General features: G+C 36.6%; 1 protein-coding gene across 9 annotated transcripts in view; it reads left to right on the top strand.

The window, feature by feature from the left end:
* The window catches only part of pals1b (protein associated with LIN7 1, MAGUK p55 family member b), a 43,607-nt gene that overhangs the window by 14,121 nt on the left and 13,791 nt on the right, over positions 1–15,695 (top strand). For 4 of the 9 annotated variants that reach the window (XR_013794324.1, XM_079583459.1, XM_079583462.1 and 1 more), the window contains 9 exons: positions 1,214–1,291; positions 4,148–4,273; positions 4,465–4,626; positions 4,913–4,990; positions 6,346–6,529; positions 8,101–8,169; positions 8,336–8,407; positions 10,973–11,140; positions 12,363–12,565. Coding sequence is in view for 7 of the 9 variants with exons in the window: in XM_079583459.1 (XP_079439585.1) it covers positions 1,214–1,291; positions 4,148–4,273; positions 4,465–4,626; positions 4,913–4,990; positions 6,346–6,529; positions 8,101–8,169; positions 8,336–8,407; positions 10,973–11,140; positions 12,363–12,565 (1,140 nt within the window). In the remaining 2 variants the exon portion in view is untranslated. Of the gene's footprint in view, positions 1–1,213; positions 1,292–4,147; positions 4,274–4,464; positions 4,627–4,912; positions 4,991–6,345; positions 6,530–8,100; positions 8,170–8,335; positions 8,408–10,972; positions 11,141–12,362; positions 12,566–13,156; positions 13,432–15,695 lie in introns of those variants that run through there. The other 5 variants (XM_079583457.1, XM_079583455.1, XM_079583460.1 and 2 more) reach the window with 4 other exon arrangements.

The following is a 15,695-nucleotide window of genomic DNA, read 5'->3' as shown; positions in this document are numbered from 1 at the left end:
AGTCGCTGTACTTGAGCAGAGACACCTGAGGTGCTTAATAAGGACGTGGTAATTGGTTGATCTGCCCTGTGCCAAAGCATGAAGCTGGAGGACGCCATTGGCTGTCGGAATGTAATCCGTCATTGGCTTACAGACTGAAGTGTGAAGCACTAAGACTTCCTGGAGGCCAGATCTAATGGATTATTACAATCACTGTGTGTGTGTGTGTGTGTGTGTGTGTGTGTGTGTGTGTGTGTGTGTGTGTGTGTGTGTGTGTGTGTGTGTGTGTGTGTGTGTGTGTGTGTGTGTGTGTGTGTGTGTGTGTGTGTGTGTGTGTGTGTGTGTGTGTGTGTGTGTGTGTGTGTGTGTGTGTGTGTGTGTGTGTGTGTGTGTGTGCGCAGTTTATTGTCAAATCCAACACAGAGAGGCGTTTCATCTCTTATTAATGAAACTGGCATGAATACATTTTTTACAATAACTATAGAAACATGTATTTAAAAAATTATTTCATATTGACTTTAAAATACAAAAAGTTTTTATCATGATTTGTGCCTCAACAATTTTGAAGGTTACCATATTATAATTAGATCTAAAAAAATATATATTTTTTTTTGTTTTAGAAGCAAACTGGAATTACCCTAATTTTACATTTTGGTTTTTCACTTCATCAGAATGGTACGAATCTTGGTAAAGGTTTTGGCACTTGTGAACACAAATAAAAAAATCATGGACATGATTTGAAAAGGTTAAATAGTCCTGAAAAAACTAGTCACACTTGTGCTGTTCACAGTCAAAAATGAGTACATTGGAAGTGAATGGGAAATTATTTTAATCTAGTGGAATCTTTTGGTACTGCACCTGAACAAAATCTTAATTTTTTTAAGATATCAACCTCAAATTTGGAGCACAGCTTGTTTACATTTATGGCTTTGATTTTCTCACAGTTTTAGAGTAAAACTAAAAAAAACTGAAAATATTAAATAAAATTTAAATAATTATAATACATTCATTTAATTGAAAAAAATCTGCCATTTTTGACTGCCACTCGAGGGTTAAATTTGTACAATTGGGTGGTGCAAAATGTGCATGAAATGTAATGAAAATGTATTTGACTTTAACGATTTTTTTAACGATCAATAGTCATAGTGATGCTTGTCTTGAGGCTTAAAAGGTCTAGATTAAACTCGACTAACTTTACTCCTCCATGTTCTTGACTCGTGTCATTGGTCCCCAGGTGGAAGGTGTCCTTCACTCCAGTAAACACACTGAAGCCACAGAACTAACCGGCCTGTTGACTTCACCACACCTACAGGTACATGAGGAGGGAATCCACACAACGGGTCTGTACAATAGACACACAACCTTTGACATCAGCCACAAATATATGGGAATTTTCTCCTCACATTTAAAAGCTGATCAGCCTTTTATTTTGCTCATAAATTCATCATTCATTCATTGCTATCATAAATATGCAAGATGATGTGTGACTGGATCACAAAACTATTCTGGAGTCGCACGGGTATATTTGTGGCAATAGCCAACAATACATTGTATGGGTCAAAATTATAGATTTTTCTTTTATGCCAAAAATCATGATGATATTAAAATCATGTTCCATGAAGATATTTAGTAAATTTCCTACCGTAAATATATAAAATATGTATTTTTGTGAGTAAATGCATCACAATCGTGAACATAAATGCACAACTTTAAAGGAGATTTTTAGAAATCTCCCTCAGATTCCAGATTTTCAATAGTTGTATCTCGACCAAATATTGTCCTATCCTAACAATCCACACATCAATGGAAAGATTATTTATTCAGCTTTCATATGATATATACATCTCAATTTAAAAAAATTGACCCTTGTGACTGGTTTTGTGTTGCACATATGGTTAAATGCAAATAATTGTTTGCATTGGTAACACTTTACAATAAGGTCCCATTAGTTGCCTAAAACATTATATTACATACACATATATATGATCAATCAGCCATTTGATCAAAGAATCAAGATCTGATCTGCTGTCCAACATGTTCAGGCCCGAATCAAACGCTAACAAGGCCATGAAAACAACGTCCCTGTGTGTCTATTTGTACACACCACAGGTTAGATCCAATTATCGGCCTTAGAAATAGATACCTGCCACAGACCAGGGCACAAGACTATTACCCTCCCTGCATAACAGAAGATGATCACCCCTTTCCCAGCCCTCCCGCTGCTTTCCCGCACACACGCACAGCGGGCATTTAAAGCAGTCTGAGTTCAACTCGGTCTTTCTCCTGAATGAGAAATTACAGGTAAGAGGTGATGTGATGATTGACAGCGCTGTGGGGAGATTATGGAGGATGGGATTTATGTTCAGGTTAAGCTGTGCGTCGTGTTTGGCAGTCTGGCATTGAGAAACTGATGTGGCCAAGGGTTATTATTGTGGGGTACGGTACGCCTGTCAACTTCACTGAGGTAAAGCGGCAATCCTGTGTCAGGGGGCTTTCAATGTGGGACAGAGTCTTGGGTTAAGCTAGCTTGAGTGCTTCTCAGCTTGAAAGAAGATTGTTTGCTTGTTTACAAGTAATTTAAGGCAGGGCTTGTTTTCAAAGACTTGAAAACTTGATTTTTACATTTTTTGAAGACAATAGGTGCTGAAGTTGCCACCAAGATGATAGGATTTTAAATGGTTGCTAGGGTGTTGCTATGCAGTTGAGTTATTTTAAATGTTGCTATGTAGTAATATGAGTAATATGTATAGTTGATATGTGGTTTATGGTGTTCTTATGCAGCTGCTAAGGTTTTATGAGTGTTTTAAAATGTTTCTATTTGGTTGCTATGCTGTTCTGGGGGGTTTTAAGGGTGTTGCTAGGCTGATGCTAGGTAGCTGGTATAGGGTGTTTTCTGTGCTTACTAGTGAGTTGATGGGTGGTTGCTTGGGTGTTGCTAGGTAACTGCTATAGGATGTTTTCTGTGCTTACTGGGGAGTTGATATGTGGTTTCTAGGGCGTTGTTAGGCAGTTGCTAAGGTTTTATGAGTGTTTTAAAATGTTGTTATGTGGATGCTATGGTGTTCTAGGTAGTTTTAAGGGTGTTGCTAGGCTGATGCTAGGTAGCTGCTATAGGGTGTTTTCTGTGCATACTAGGGAGTGGATAGGTGGTTTCTAGGGCGTTGTTATGCAGTTGCTAAGGTTTTATGAGTGTTTTAAAATGTTGTTATGTGGCTGCTATGGTGTTCTGGGTAGATTTAAGGGTGTTGCTAGGCTATTGTTTGGTAGCTGCTATAGGGTGTTTTCTGTGCTTACTAGGGAGTGGATAGGTGGTTTCTAGGGTGTTGCTATGCAGTTACTAAGTAGTTCTGAGTTGTTTACCATGTTGCAATGTGGGTGGTATAGTGTTCTGGGTAGTTTTAAGGGTGTTGCTATGCTGTTGCTAAGTAGCTGCTATAAGGTGTTTTATGTACTTACTAGGGAGTAGGTAGGTGGTCGCTAGGGTGTTGCTATGAAGTTCTTAAAGTGTTCCAAGTGTTTTAAAATTATGACATGTGTCTGCAATTGTGTTCTGGATATTTTTTAAAGTGTTGTTAGGCTAGATCAGGGATGTTCAACTTCGGTCCTGGAGGGCCACTGTCCTACAGAGTTTAGCTTCAACCCTGACAAAAGCTCTTTTCTAGTAATCCTGAAAACATTGATTAGCTTGTTCAGGTGTGTTTAATTAGGGTTGGAGCTAAACTCTGCAGGACAGTGGCCCTCCAGGACTGAAGTTGAACATCCCTGGGCTAGATAGTTGCGTTAGGGTGTTATCAGTGTTTACTATGGAGTTGGTAGATGTTTTTTTAGGGTGTTGCTATGCAGTTCTTAAGGTGCTCCAAGTGGATTCAAATGTTGCTATACGGTTTCTCTAATGTTCTGGGTGGTTGAATTTATGTTGCTTAACATTTATGTTGCTTGACTGTTGCTAGGGTGTTTTCTATGGAGTTGGTAGGTGGTTGCTAAGGTGTTACTATGCAGTTACTAAAGTGCTGAAGAGTTTTTAAATTGCAGGTGTGTTCAAAGTGGTTGCTAAAGTGTTGCTATGCAGCTACTGGGGTATTCTGGATGATTCCTTACTGGCTCAAGTCAAAAGGGTCGAGGCCGACATCTCCACTCACCAGTGTTGATGTTCATGGTTCTTCCTCAGGCTCTGATGGAAGCTCACGACTGTATAGCCGAACAGGAATCAGATGTTGAAACTATTGAAGATGTGGACCAGGATGCAAAGACCACCAAACTAGTTTCCCTGGAGAAAACTCGTGACATGCCTCTGGTAAGAGTCATTCATCGACATTCATCGACATTTATAGTCTCTAAGGGCAACAATGAGCGCGCGCGTGTGCGTAAATATTTTTTTACTCTGATTTTAAACTATACATTTAAATTCTATATTCAAACTGTATGTTTGAATTCTGTTGTATTGATTGTATGTAGACATGTGATAGTGTTTCTGTATATGTTTAGGGTGTGACGGTTCGTAATAAACATGACTGCGTCGTCATCAGCCGGGTGGTGAGTGGAGGAACCGCAGAGAAAAGCAACTTGCTCAGTGAAGGAGATGAAATCCTAGAGATTAACGGTGTTTCAGTTCGTGGGAAAAGTGTTAATGATGTTCACGACATACTGGTGAGATCTAGCAGGTCTAAACTCTTTGAAACGCCTCTTTAACCGTAACAATTTGCTTATATATTGACTACCATTCGAAAGTTTTGAGGTCTGTAAAAATGGTTTAATGTGTTTGAAAGAAGTCTCTTATGCTCACCAAAAATCTTGTGAAATAATATAAAAAATTTAAATAGCTGTTTTCTATGTGAATATATTGTACAATCATCATTACTCGTGTCTTCAGTGTCACATGATCCTTCAGAAATCATTCTAATATGTTTTTCATATTCTTTTTCTGTGTCTCTAGTCCAGCATGCATGGGTCCCTCACCTTTCTGCTCATCCCAAACTCTCAAAACAAACTAGCTCCTCACAGACCGGCTGTGGTACGACTTCGTCTTCATAATTTCTTCTTCCTCATTCTTTCTTTTGAGTGTGTGCTGCCTTTTCTAGGGGCCTTCTGGGATTTTTGTCTTTGACTCAGTTTGAAACCCTTGCGGGCTTCTTGTTACAATGCATTCTGGGATTGCCTTATGCATGAAGTATATCTGTGATCAGGGTTTTGGTTTAAAACTAACTTTTTCACTCATCTGGCTACTAAATTTTAAAGTTACCGGCTATTCAGAACTTCTACTAGCCAAAAATAAATAAGTGAAAAGAAAGAAACCAGATTAACTACGTCACAGCTTTTATATATATATATATATATATATATATATATATACATTTTTTATTTCATACATACATTTCTTATTCAAACAAAATCCGGTCATCCAGCCATCGCCTCCCTTCCTCTTTTATCCTCATCACCAAAAATATATTTTAGCTGGACAGATCAGTACAGCACAGGAACATCAAAAAAATTAGGATGTTGGAAATAACAATGTCTTTACTGTTAACCAAATTTTTTTTTGCCTGCGCTTTTGCTTTAATGCAATTGTACAAACACGTTCAAGTAAGCCAGATATGCACAGATTCTGCGGAATACAATGTATTTAATATACCCATGATGACTCAAGGGGTTGAGTATCCTGATTGGCTGATTGGTCCTTAACTCAATCCGCTTACAATCACATTATTCTCTATAGGGCACAGCTGATTGGTTCCTGCTGTATCAGTAGCCAATGAGCTGCTCAGCCTTCAAATACTTGGTCAGCATTTGCTGTAGCTGTTGCCGCGCTTTCAGAAACCATCCACCTTCCCCAGCTCCACCTGTATAGATCTGCTACTGGTAATTCATAATATGTGACCCTGGACCACAAACCCAGTCTGGAGCCGCACGGGTATATCTGTGGCAATATCCAACTATACATTGTACGGGTCAAAATTATCCATTTTTCTTTTATGCCAAAAATCATTAGGATATTAAGATCATGTTCCATGAAGATATTTAGTAAATTTCCTACCGTAAATATATAAAACATGTATTTTTGTGAGTGAATGCAGCACAATCGTGAACATAAATGCACAACTTTAAAGGAGATTTTCTCAATGTTTAGATTTTTTTGCTCCCTCAGATTCCAGATTTTCAATAGTTGTATCTCGACCAAATATTGTCATATCCTAACAAACCACACATCAATGGAAAGATTATTTATTCAGCAATAACACCATCAGTAGATCTATTCTGCCAAGACCAAACATATCAACATTTTCATATCCATTACCAAACACTCAGAGAGTTGTCAGAACTAAGTTTCTTCATCTAAATGTGTCTCCTCCTCATTCTCTTTCTTTACAGATGCATGTGAAAGCAAACTTCAGCTATGACCCATCTGAGGACCGATATGTGCCGTGCAGAGAGCTCGGCCTGTCCTTCCACAAGGGAGACGTCCTCCACGTCACTAGCCAGGACGACCCCAACTGGTGGCAGGCGTACAGGGAAGGACATGAGGACCGAAAGCCCCTCGCTGGACTCATTCCTGGTTAGTGTCTGCTTGTGTTACATCTCATTAACGACAAATTAATCCCCATGTACTATTTAAATCGATTGTTTGACAGCATAATGTTATTGTACATATATCTGACTTAGCATTGTATTACCAACCCCCACCACACCCATTTTTTTAAACAAAGTTACGCCACTACATATAATATAGTCTTTCTCTAACAAATGACGAGTATGTGTGGTGCAGTATATCTAAGGCCCCATCCACACTACTGCGTTTTCGTTTAGAAACGGAGACCTTTTGCTACGTTTGCACCTCCCGTCCAGATTACAACGGCAAAAACGAAGACCTAAAACGGAGTAGTTTAGAAACGCTGCCGACCCCGTTTTGCGTTTTGAATCTCCGGAGGGCGTTTTAGTGAAGACGGTCAGAACGGAGGACTTTAGAAACGCTGACGCAACGGCTCACGCTCGGCTCTATGATTGGGTGTCATCAGTCATGGCGTATCCTTCCCTGATTCGTCAGCCACCCATCACATGACCCGTCCCCGGGAAGAAAACATACAAAACCAGCCTGGACTACGTAACGTTAGCGACTGCAACATGGATAAGGAATTACAAGCGTTACTGACGCTGATGTCTTTGCTAGCAGCTGTTGTGCAAGTAAATTCTGCATTTTACAATCTTATAACTGCCCAGTGTTGGTCACGTGATCCGCGTTTTCAGTTGTTTTAATGTGGACGGAGATCAATTTAGGGTTGCCACCCGTCCCTTAAAATACGGAATCATCCCGCATTTACAAGTAAGATGATGCGTCCCGTATCAAATCAATAAGGGACTCGATTTGTCCCGTATTTTACATTAGGCCCACACATAGTTGAATAAAAACATAAGGATTTTGCAGTATGGATAATACTAATAGCAAATATAAAGAAATCAATTTCGTAGTAGAGCAGCTCATTGCGTGATTGCATTTTAGCATCTTTGTTTCTATAGCGACTGAGTCTCGTGAACATGCGCTGTAAACCTGCACGTTTTTTAACCCATTGTGCGCTGTTCGGGTCTTTTTGACCCCAAATGACGTTTGCTGAAATAAATAAAAAATTATATTTGTCCAAATGGCGTGAGACTTTGCACGGTTGACAACACTTTCTACATCTACAAAAAAATTAAAATAAATTTGAATAATATCTGTTGTTTATGTTAGTGTGGGGGGGAAAAGGCACACTTGTGTTGTTTCAACAAAATGTCATTTTAAAACAAGTTTTTTTTTAGGATTTATAGTTTTAGGATGATTTTTTATTATTATATATTTTTTAATTTAGGCTATATAAATAAATCTTTTTTATACAAAACTGGAGTTTTTTTTTAAGTAAAATTCACTTTATAAAAGACCCACATTTCTAATGTTCATGGATATGGATAATTTGACATGGTTTAGTCGTGTAACCCTTATTTTGCCACACTGAAGGTGGCAACCCTAGATCAATTCTAATACGCAGCTAAAACGCTGGTGTGGACGGAGATCGTATTCGTTTTAATTCTCCGTTTCCAGACTAAAACGCAGTAGTGTGGATGAGGCTAAGAGGCTTGTTGTGTTCTCTCAAGGGAAGAGCTTCCAGCAACACAGAGAAGCCATGAAGAAAGCCATCACAGACAGGAATCTGGAGTATAAAGGTGAGCTGGACAGTGTCTCCCTGCCAGAAATCCCTGCTAAAACTTATACTCGTATATATATATACTCATAAACATTGAGTTTGCAAAGAAAATCCTTGATATTATTCGGTTACCGTTGATCTTTGTGTGTAAAGTCTGTGAATGATAATAGTTCTTCTTTCTTTAGGGAAACTTTGGTGTGCTAAGAAAAGCAAAAAGCAACGACAAAAACTATTGTATAACCCTAATAAGAATATCGGTGAGTATGATCTTCTAAATTCTGTCATGAAATCTGAATTTATCCTTGATTGAGCTGAATGTTTCCTGGTCTTACACTGTTTAAAAATATTTTTACTTCATGTTTAATTCAATGTGTTACTTGCCATTTCTTTGTAATTATTTGTGAAATTTACTTGCAATTTCTAAGTGACAATTGTTTTGAATTTAATTCATTATTTTTGAGTGCTTTTTTAGTTGCTTACTGGTGCAAATGAATGATGGCCCACCATCAAGTCCCTATTTACAGCTTGGGTGCAAATATAGGGGATTCCCACCCGTTTAACTCGTAGAAACTGTACGTTTGATGAGTCTGAGGTGTGAACGGTTAAAGGTTGTTGGTAATTGACAGCTGTTCACGGAGGGAGGTTTCTTCTTTACTTCTTTTGTGATTTCTTGCATGCCTCTCCACACTAAAGATGGGCAAAATTAAATGACAATGAAAGCAGTTCTCATGCCTTATGGTCACAATTTGCATCAAAAAAGAAAAAGAAAAGACATACAAGGAACATTTAGATTTAGCGTTTGGTACGCAGCATTTACCCTTTTTTGTCTCATATTGTGGACCTTCATTGTTTGGGAAATTTCTCTGAGAAATGTCAGATTTAAGTCCTGTGATTTAAAGCGGTGGTTGATTATGATTTGACTTTTCTAACTGTAGTTAGTGTGTAATGTTGCTGTTTGAGCAGAAACAACATCTGCAAAGTTACAACGCTCAAAGTTCAAAGCAAAGGGAGATATTTGCTTTTAAAGAAATTGCTTTTTAAGAACTACAACAAACGGCTGGTAGAGACCACATAACATTACACCAGAGGTGGACAAAGTACACAACTTCATTACTTGAGTAAAAGTACAGATACTACTGGTCAAATATTACTCTGTTACAAGTAAAAGTTGTAAAGACTGATTTTTACTTAAGTAAAAGTACTCATTTTTAAAAGTACTTAAGTATAAAAGTAAATGTCAATGCATTGTTTTATTATTGTTGCATTGTTGCATGTAATACTTACAGTACCATATGCCTCTGAATCTGTGCCTGTCTGCCTACCCTCATATAATGTACAGATTGAATAAGTGTACTCAATAACGTCCACAATGGTTTCGGACACCCAAATGGCTGTTCCCAGTTTTTTGGCTTTTAGTATGAATATGTTAGCCTTGTTATCTATAAGCTAGTGTGCTCCAAAAAAACAAAACATTTAGAAGACCAAACCCAACGTTGAAAATTAAAATCAGGTTGATGTCAGAATCCAATGTCAGATTGACGTTAATCTCCAACATTGGACGGACGTTGTATTGTGGTTGAAAATCAGGTTGACGTCAGAAACCAACATCAGTCGAGTTACAACCAAAATGAAACCCCTGCAACCAAAATCATCCCGACTGACGTTACTACTTTCTACTGAAGGACCTTGACAGAAATGTAGTGGAGTAAAAAGTATGATATTTGTCTTTCAAATAGGGCTGTAACGATTAATCGCGATTAATCAAAATTCAAAATAAAAGTTTGTGTTTACATAATATATGTGTGTGTATTGTGTATAATTATTTTGTATATATAAATACATACACATGCATGTATATATTTGAGAAATATTTGCATTTATATACTGCATATATATTTTTATATGATTTATATTATATATAAATAGAACTATTTTATATATAAATAACACATTTTTATTAAATATATACATGCATGTGTGTGTATTTATATATACAAAATAATTATACACAATACACACACATTTATTATGTAAACACAAACTTTTATTTTGAATTTTGATTAATCGCGATTAATCGTTACAGCCCTACTTTCAAATGTAGTGAAGTTAAAGTAAAAAGTTTCCAGAAAAAATTATACTCAAGTAAAGTACAGATACTCAAAAAGTGCAGTACTCAAGTAATTGTACTTTTACTGCCCATCTTTGCATTATACACACACAAGCGTCATTTACGCTCATTGTAGTGACATCACAAACCCTAGAATTTACATAAACCCGCCCCCGGAACACGATTAATCGATCATGAATAATGACAGAATATGCTAATCAATGACTTGAAGATAACTACACATAAGCTTCATAAATTCATCAACTAATCATTCAGAAATGTCCTGTTCTTCTACATCTTGTCACTTCTTCTTGAGTCTCTCCATCATTGTCTGAATCCGGTTTGAACATAAAAGGTTAAAAGTATTTGAAGTTTTCAGTGCATGTGTGTGTGTGAGGTAAAAGGACACGACCTGTTGAAGCTCCGCCCCCTGTGCCGGGAGCAGCAGCTCATTTGCATTTAAAGGGACAGACACAAAACGGTGCGTTTTTTCTCACCCTCAAAAAGTGACAATTTTAACATGCTATATAAAAATATCTGTGGGGTATTTTGAGCTAAAACTTCACACACACACTCTGGGGACATCAAAGACTTATTTTACATCTTGTGAAAAGGGCATTATACCACCACTTTCATCTTGAGATGCTTTCAATAGCCCTAGTCTAGACTATATTGTGTAAAATCTCTCCAGTAAGGAACATTTGTGCTTGTTCAGAGCATTACAGTGAGGATATCCTGACCTATGAGGAGGTGTCACTGTACCATCAGCCGGCCGAACGCAAGCGTCCCGTCGCACTGGTTGGTCCCCCGAACAGCGGACATGATGAACTGAGACAGAGACTGTTGTCCTTACGGCCGGAGCGGTTCACCGGTGCTGTCCCACGTAAGACAGTCTTTTCTACAACAACACGTAATATGCATGTGCACGCCGTCAGTGAATTCACAGATCCACGTTTTTGAAGAGAGATGATCAAGTTTTTCTAAATGTTTACCTAATCTTTGCAACAGAAGTGAATCAATCAAAGCTAACTTTATCTGGATTAATAACTTTATTCTAGAGCTGCTGTAAAGCCAAAACCATCGCTGTTACTTTAATTTCCTATTATCTCTGTAACAATCTATATTGTTAAAAGCGCTATATAAATGAAGGCGACTTGACTTGAACTTTGGCATAAAGTTATTTAACATTAAACTTGACCACAATGGCTCACTATCTACATAGGCAGCATATATACAAAAATTAAATGTTATGAGAGACTGATTTGGTAGGTTTACATACACTTGTAATCATAATTAAGATTTTTAAATGTTCCTAAGAAGTCTCTTCTGCTCACTAAGGATGGATCTAAAATACAGAAATATTTGTAAATATTATTGCAATTTAAAATAACAGTTTTCTATGTGAATATATTGTAAAGTGTAATTTATTCCTGTGATCAAAGCTGTATTTTCAGCATCATTGCTCCAGTCTTCAGAGTCACATGATCCTTCAGAAATCTAATATGATGATTTGATGATCAAGAAACATTTATTATTAGATATTTATTATAGAAAACACTTATTTTAAATTGTATTTTTGATCAAACAAATACAGCCTTGATGAGCAGAAGAGACTTCTTTCAAAAACATTATAAAAATCGTAATTATTCTAAACTTTGGAAAGCAACTCGTCACATAAGCATGCACACAATGCTGCAAAATCATGTCTATGTGTGCAGTTTTCTTAAGCTTAGGAACAGAACCAATAATTTCCTTAAGAAAAATTTAGTTGCATATACAACAACGAATTAATGCATATAAACAGACATTGTTTTATACACTGCCTACTATTGTGCCATTCATATCTATTGTGTCATATATGTTTTTCGACAGCACTTGATCCAGTAATTCTAACACTTTATCTTCTATTTATTAAAAAATATATATGTTTTACATGTACTGCGTTAGATTAAACTGGGAAAGGTCATAGCACTTGCATATTGTTGTCCTATTGTTAGTTTAACTGCTTCTATTGCTCTCATTTGTAAGTCGCTTTGGATAAAAGCGTCTGCTAAATGAATAAATGTAATGTAGAATGTAAATATGTGATTTTGCACACGTTACAGACACCACACGAACCCCCCGCGCGCATGAGCTCAACGGAAGAGAGTACAACTTTGTGTCACGACAGAGCTTTGAGTCTGAACTCGCTGCAGGGAAATTCATCGAGTCGGGCGAGTTTGAACAGAACCTGTACGGCACACATACGGACTCACTCAGACAGGTTGTCAACTCAGGGAAAATCTGCTTGCTGTGTCTGCAGCCCCGGGTAAGACTGACTGAGGACGCTTCACTGGTTTGCCAAGTACAAGAAGCATGCAATTGGTTTGCCGCATGATGTGTGTGATATGAATAATAATAATAAAAAAGCAAACTAGAAAGGTCAGTCAAGTAATGATAAATAATTGACAATATGCAATAGGCTAACACTGTGCAATTTACAAATTGCATAACCAGCAAAATATGAAACCAGAAAGGAAATATAGCCTAATGTATATACAAATACATTTAAAAAAAACTGTGAAACATCATTTAATTTATATGCACCATTATAAAAATGCATACTAATAAAGAGCGAATATATTCTTCATTTGTTTTTTTTATAATAGTTTATTGGGAACATTATGACACAGCCACCAAGTCAAGGCAAAAAAAGGGTCAAGACAGCATAATTACACTGAACTAAAAATAATAAATACTTTACATGGACAAATATAAAGATTTGGTGTTGGTTCTTAAAATTCGTTTTCTCAAAATAATAGGGTCTGCTTTTTTTCACGTCGCTTAACTGATGATCTCAGCCTATCGTAGGCACGTCACTCACGATTGTGGTCCAATCAGATCGCCAACGCTAGTGGTGGGGGCGGGGCGTATGCAGAAACCTCACTGAGTCTGCGCGCGTGTTCTGCAGAAACTGAACCCGGTCCGAGGAGGCACTGAGGCAGTGTCTAGATCCCTCCGCATTTTTTTCCTGCTCGAAATGGCATCGCCGGAGGATGTCGGAGCGAAAAGGCAAATGTTTTATGAAATCGAGTGTGTAATAGAAGATTGCGACACTGAAGTTGGATACAAGCCTCTGTCAGACAGCGATGAGCTCGACGATTCGGCGGAGGAGGAGGAACCGCGCGAAGAAGAGTAAGTAAAACGTCACGTGTAGTGTTTTTTTTTTTTTTTTTTACCTGTTCTAGGGTAGACAATGTGTTTTATTGCTTACTAAAGAATGCATTTTTGAAGCTAGATAGAAAAAATACAGTGCTTGAAAGACACCGAAGTATAAAATCATTGTGTAAAGAATAGTGTTAAAGACCCCATGATATTAACTGTTAACTAACGTAACGGTATACACAAACATGACGGTTCAGTAATGTTACATCAGGGGAGAAAACTGAACAAAAATAGCTTAAAAAATAAAATGAAACAGTTGTTTATCGAACAAATTGTCTCTCTTTAAATGATTTCAGTTTTAATTAAAAATTTCCTAAGGATTGTAAATCTCTGCTAATGCTGTAAAATATATAAAGTTACTGGGAGCACTTTCTTGCACATTACTGTAATATCAGGCTAAAAATTACAATTAACAGAGCCCAAACTATTACAATTATATGCTATTTATTTCTTAGATATAATCAAAACTCAAATGAAAAAACAAAACACAAGCCAGGTTTTGTATTAACTAGCCTAAATTTAATTAGAAAATCTCCCATTTATTTTTGGAATATAATAATTTACAGTTACTGTTATCATACATTTTTTCATGACAAATTTATTGAAACATATGTTAAATAGGCTAATTAGCTAAGACATATATAACGAATATAGACAAATATATAAGCTAATATAGAGCATATATTTAGTAACATGCTGTGGGCACTACATGACTTGCCTGGGGTATATGAAATTAACCGTATACATTAATTTATTGGTACATTATAACTGTCTTTCTCATCTGGGAAAATGGCCAAAATCTAAATAAAGTCAACTTGCATTCAAGGGCATATCCATATTTTTGTTCAATAAAATTCTCTCTTCAATAAGAATGCCCAGTCCTCTAAACATTGAAAATAGTTGTTCATGGCTGACATAAAATAGGGATTTGCCCATCGATGTGTCCCACCCCAAATTCTTGTTCCAATAGGAAATATGTCGATATATAAACTGCAGCTGACATGTGATTTTCAGATATATTCTATTTCTTATAGATGCAGATATGACAAATTATGCATATCACTGGGAAAAAGCACAATGATCATGTAATAATAATACATGGAGCAAGCAGTCAGTTTCTCCATTAATTATAGTCGTTAAGATGGGTCTGACACTGGTAAAACATTGTTGCTATGCAACAAAAATAGAAATGTGCTGTGGGAGCTGTGCATGCATAAACTCTGCAAAAAACACACGTCTGGTTTTGAATGGCAGTCAATGGTTTTTGTAAGCTTATCATACGAAGATCCTGATCTTACAACATTCTTCTTATAAAATACATATCTTTTTGTGTACTAGACTCAAAATATTGCCATGCCAAACAACATTTAGGGGGCAAAAATAAAATTGTAATTTTTCTGATAAAAAATTGTGAGTGTGATTTAAATAGGTTTTGTTGTGCTTGTTTTTAGGGCAGCATAATTTGGACACCATTTCATGTATCTATCAATATGACTATATTGTAATAATTATTATGATTATTATTAGTAGTACTACTATTAAATAAAAAATATTTAACAAAATAATTGTTACTATTGTAATATTTCAGTGTAAAATATTTAAATATATATATATATATATATATTTCACAGTACAACTGTAAAATTACAATACTAATATTTATGGCAGTCTAAATTCCTAAACCAAACTTTTATTTTGGTGGAAATCTGATGCCCTTAAAGCTTATTTTTCTGTTGTTGACCACAGCCTGTTTATAAGTGTTGCTTCATTACAAGTTTGGGGAAATTATTGGCACATCTTGCTTGTTAAAATGCAAGCCGAGATTAGTGTGTGCGATATTGTAAAAAATATCTTTATATTTTCTGTGATTTTGTTGAGAACAATGATTAGACATATTTTTTTGAGTGTTATTATGCTGGTACCGTGGCAGGTTTAGCGCTGCCGTGGACAGCTGACTCCTGAAGTTTTTTGATATTCTTCATATTCTGTGCGCTGGTTAGTTTGCAGCACTGACATAAAATGTAAAAATCAACTTATTTGAAATTTTTATTTATCTGAATTTTTACCTTTTTAAGGGCAGTGTAGAAGTGAATCATTAAGCATGGCTTTGACTTCTACCATCGGGCAGCTAGTATCAACACACAGTCCAGTAATTCCTCTTTGAAATAGTTTATTTTTTCCATTTTGTTTTGATCGGCATAAACACAGCACATTTACATTGCTGTTGAAACTGG

Source organism: Phoxinus phoxinus (assembly GCF_949152265.1).
Source record: "Phoxinus phoxinus genome assembly, chromosome: 16".
Classification (NCBI taxonomy): Eukaryota; Metazoa; Chordata; class Actinopteri; order Cypriniformes; family Leuciscidae; genus Phoxinus; species Phoxinus phoxinus.
This window is presented reverse-complemented; position numbering and strand designations above follow the sequence as displayed.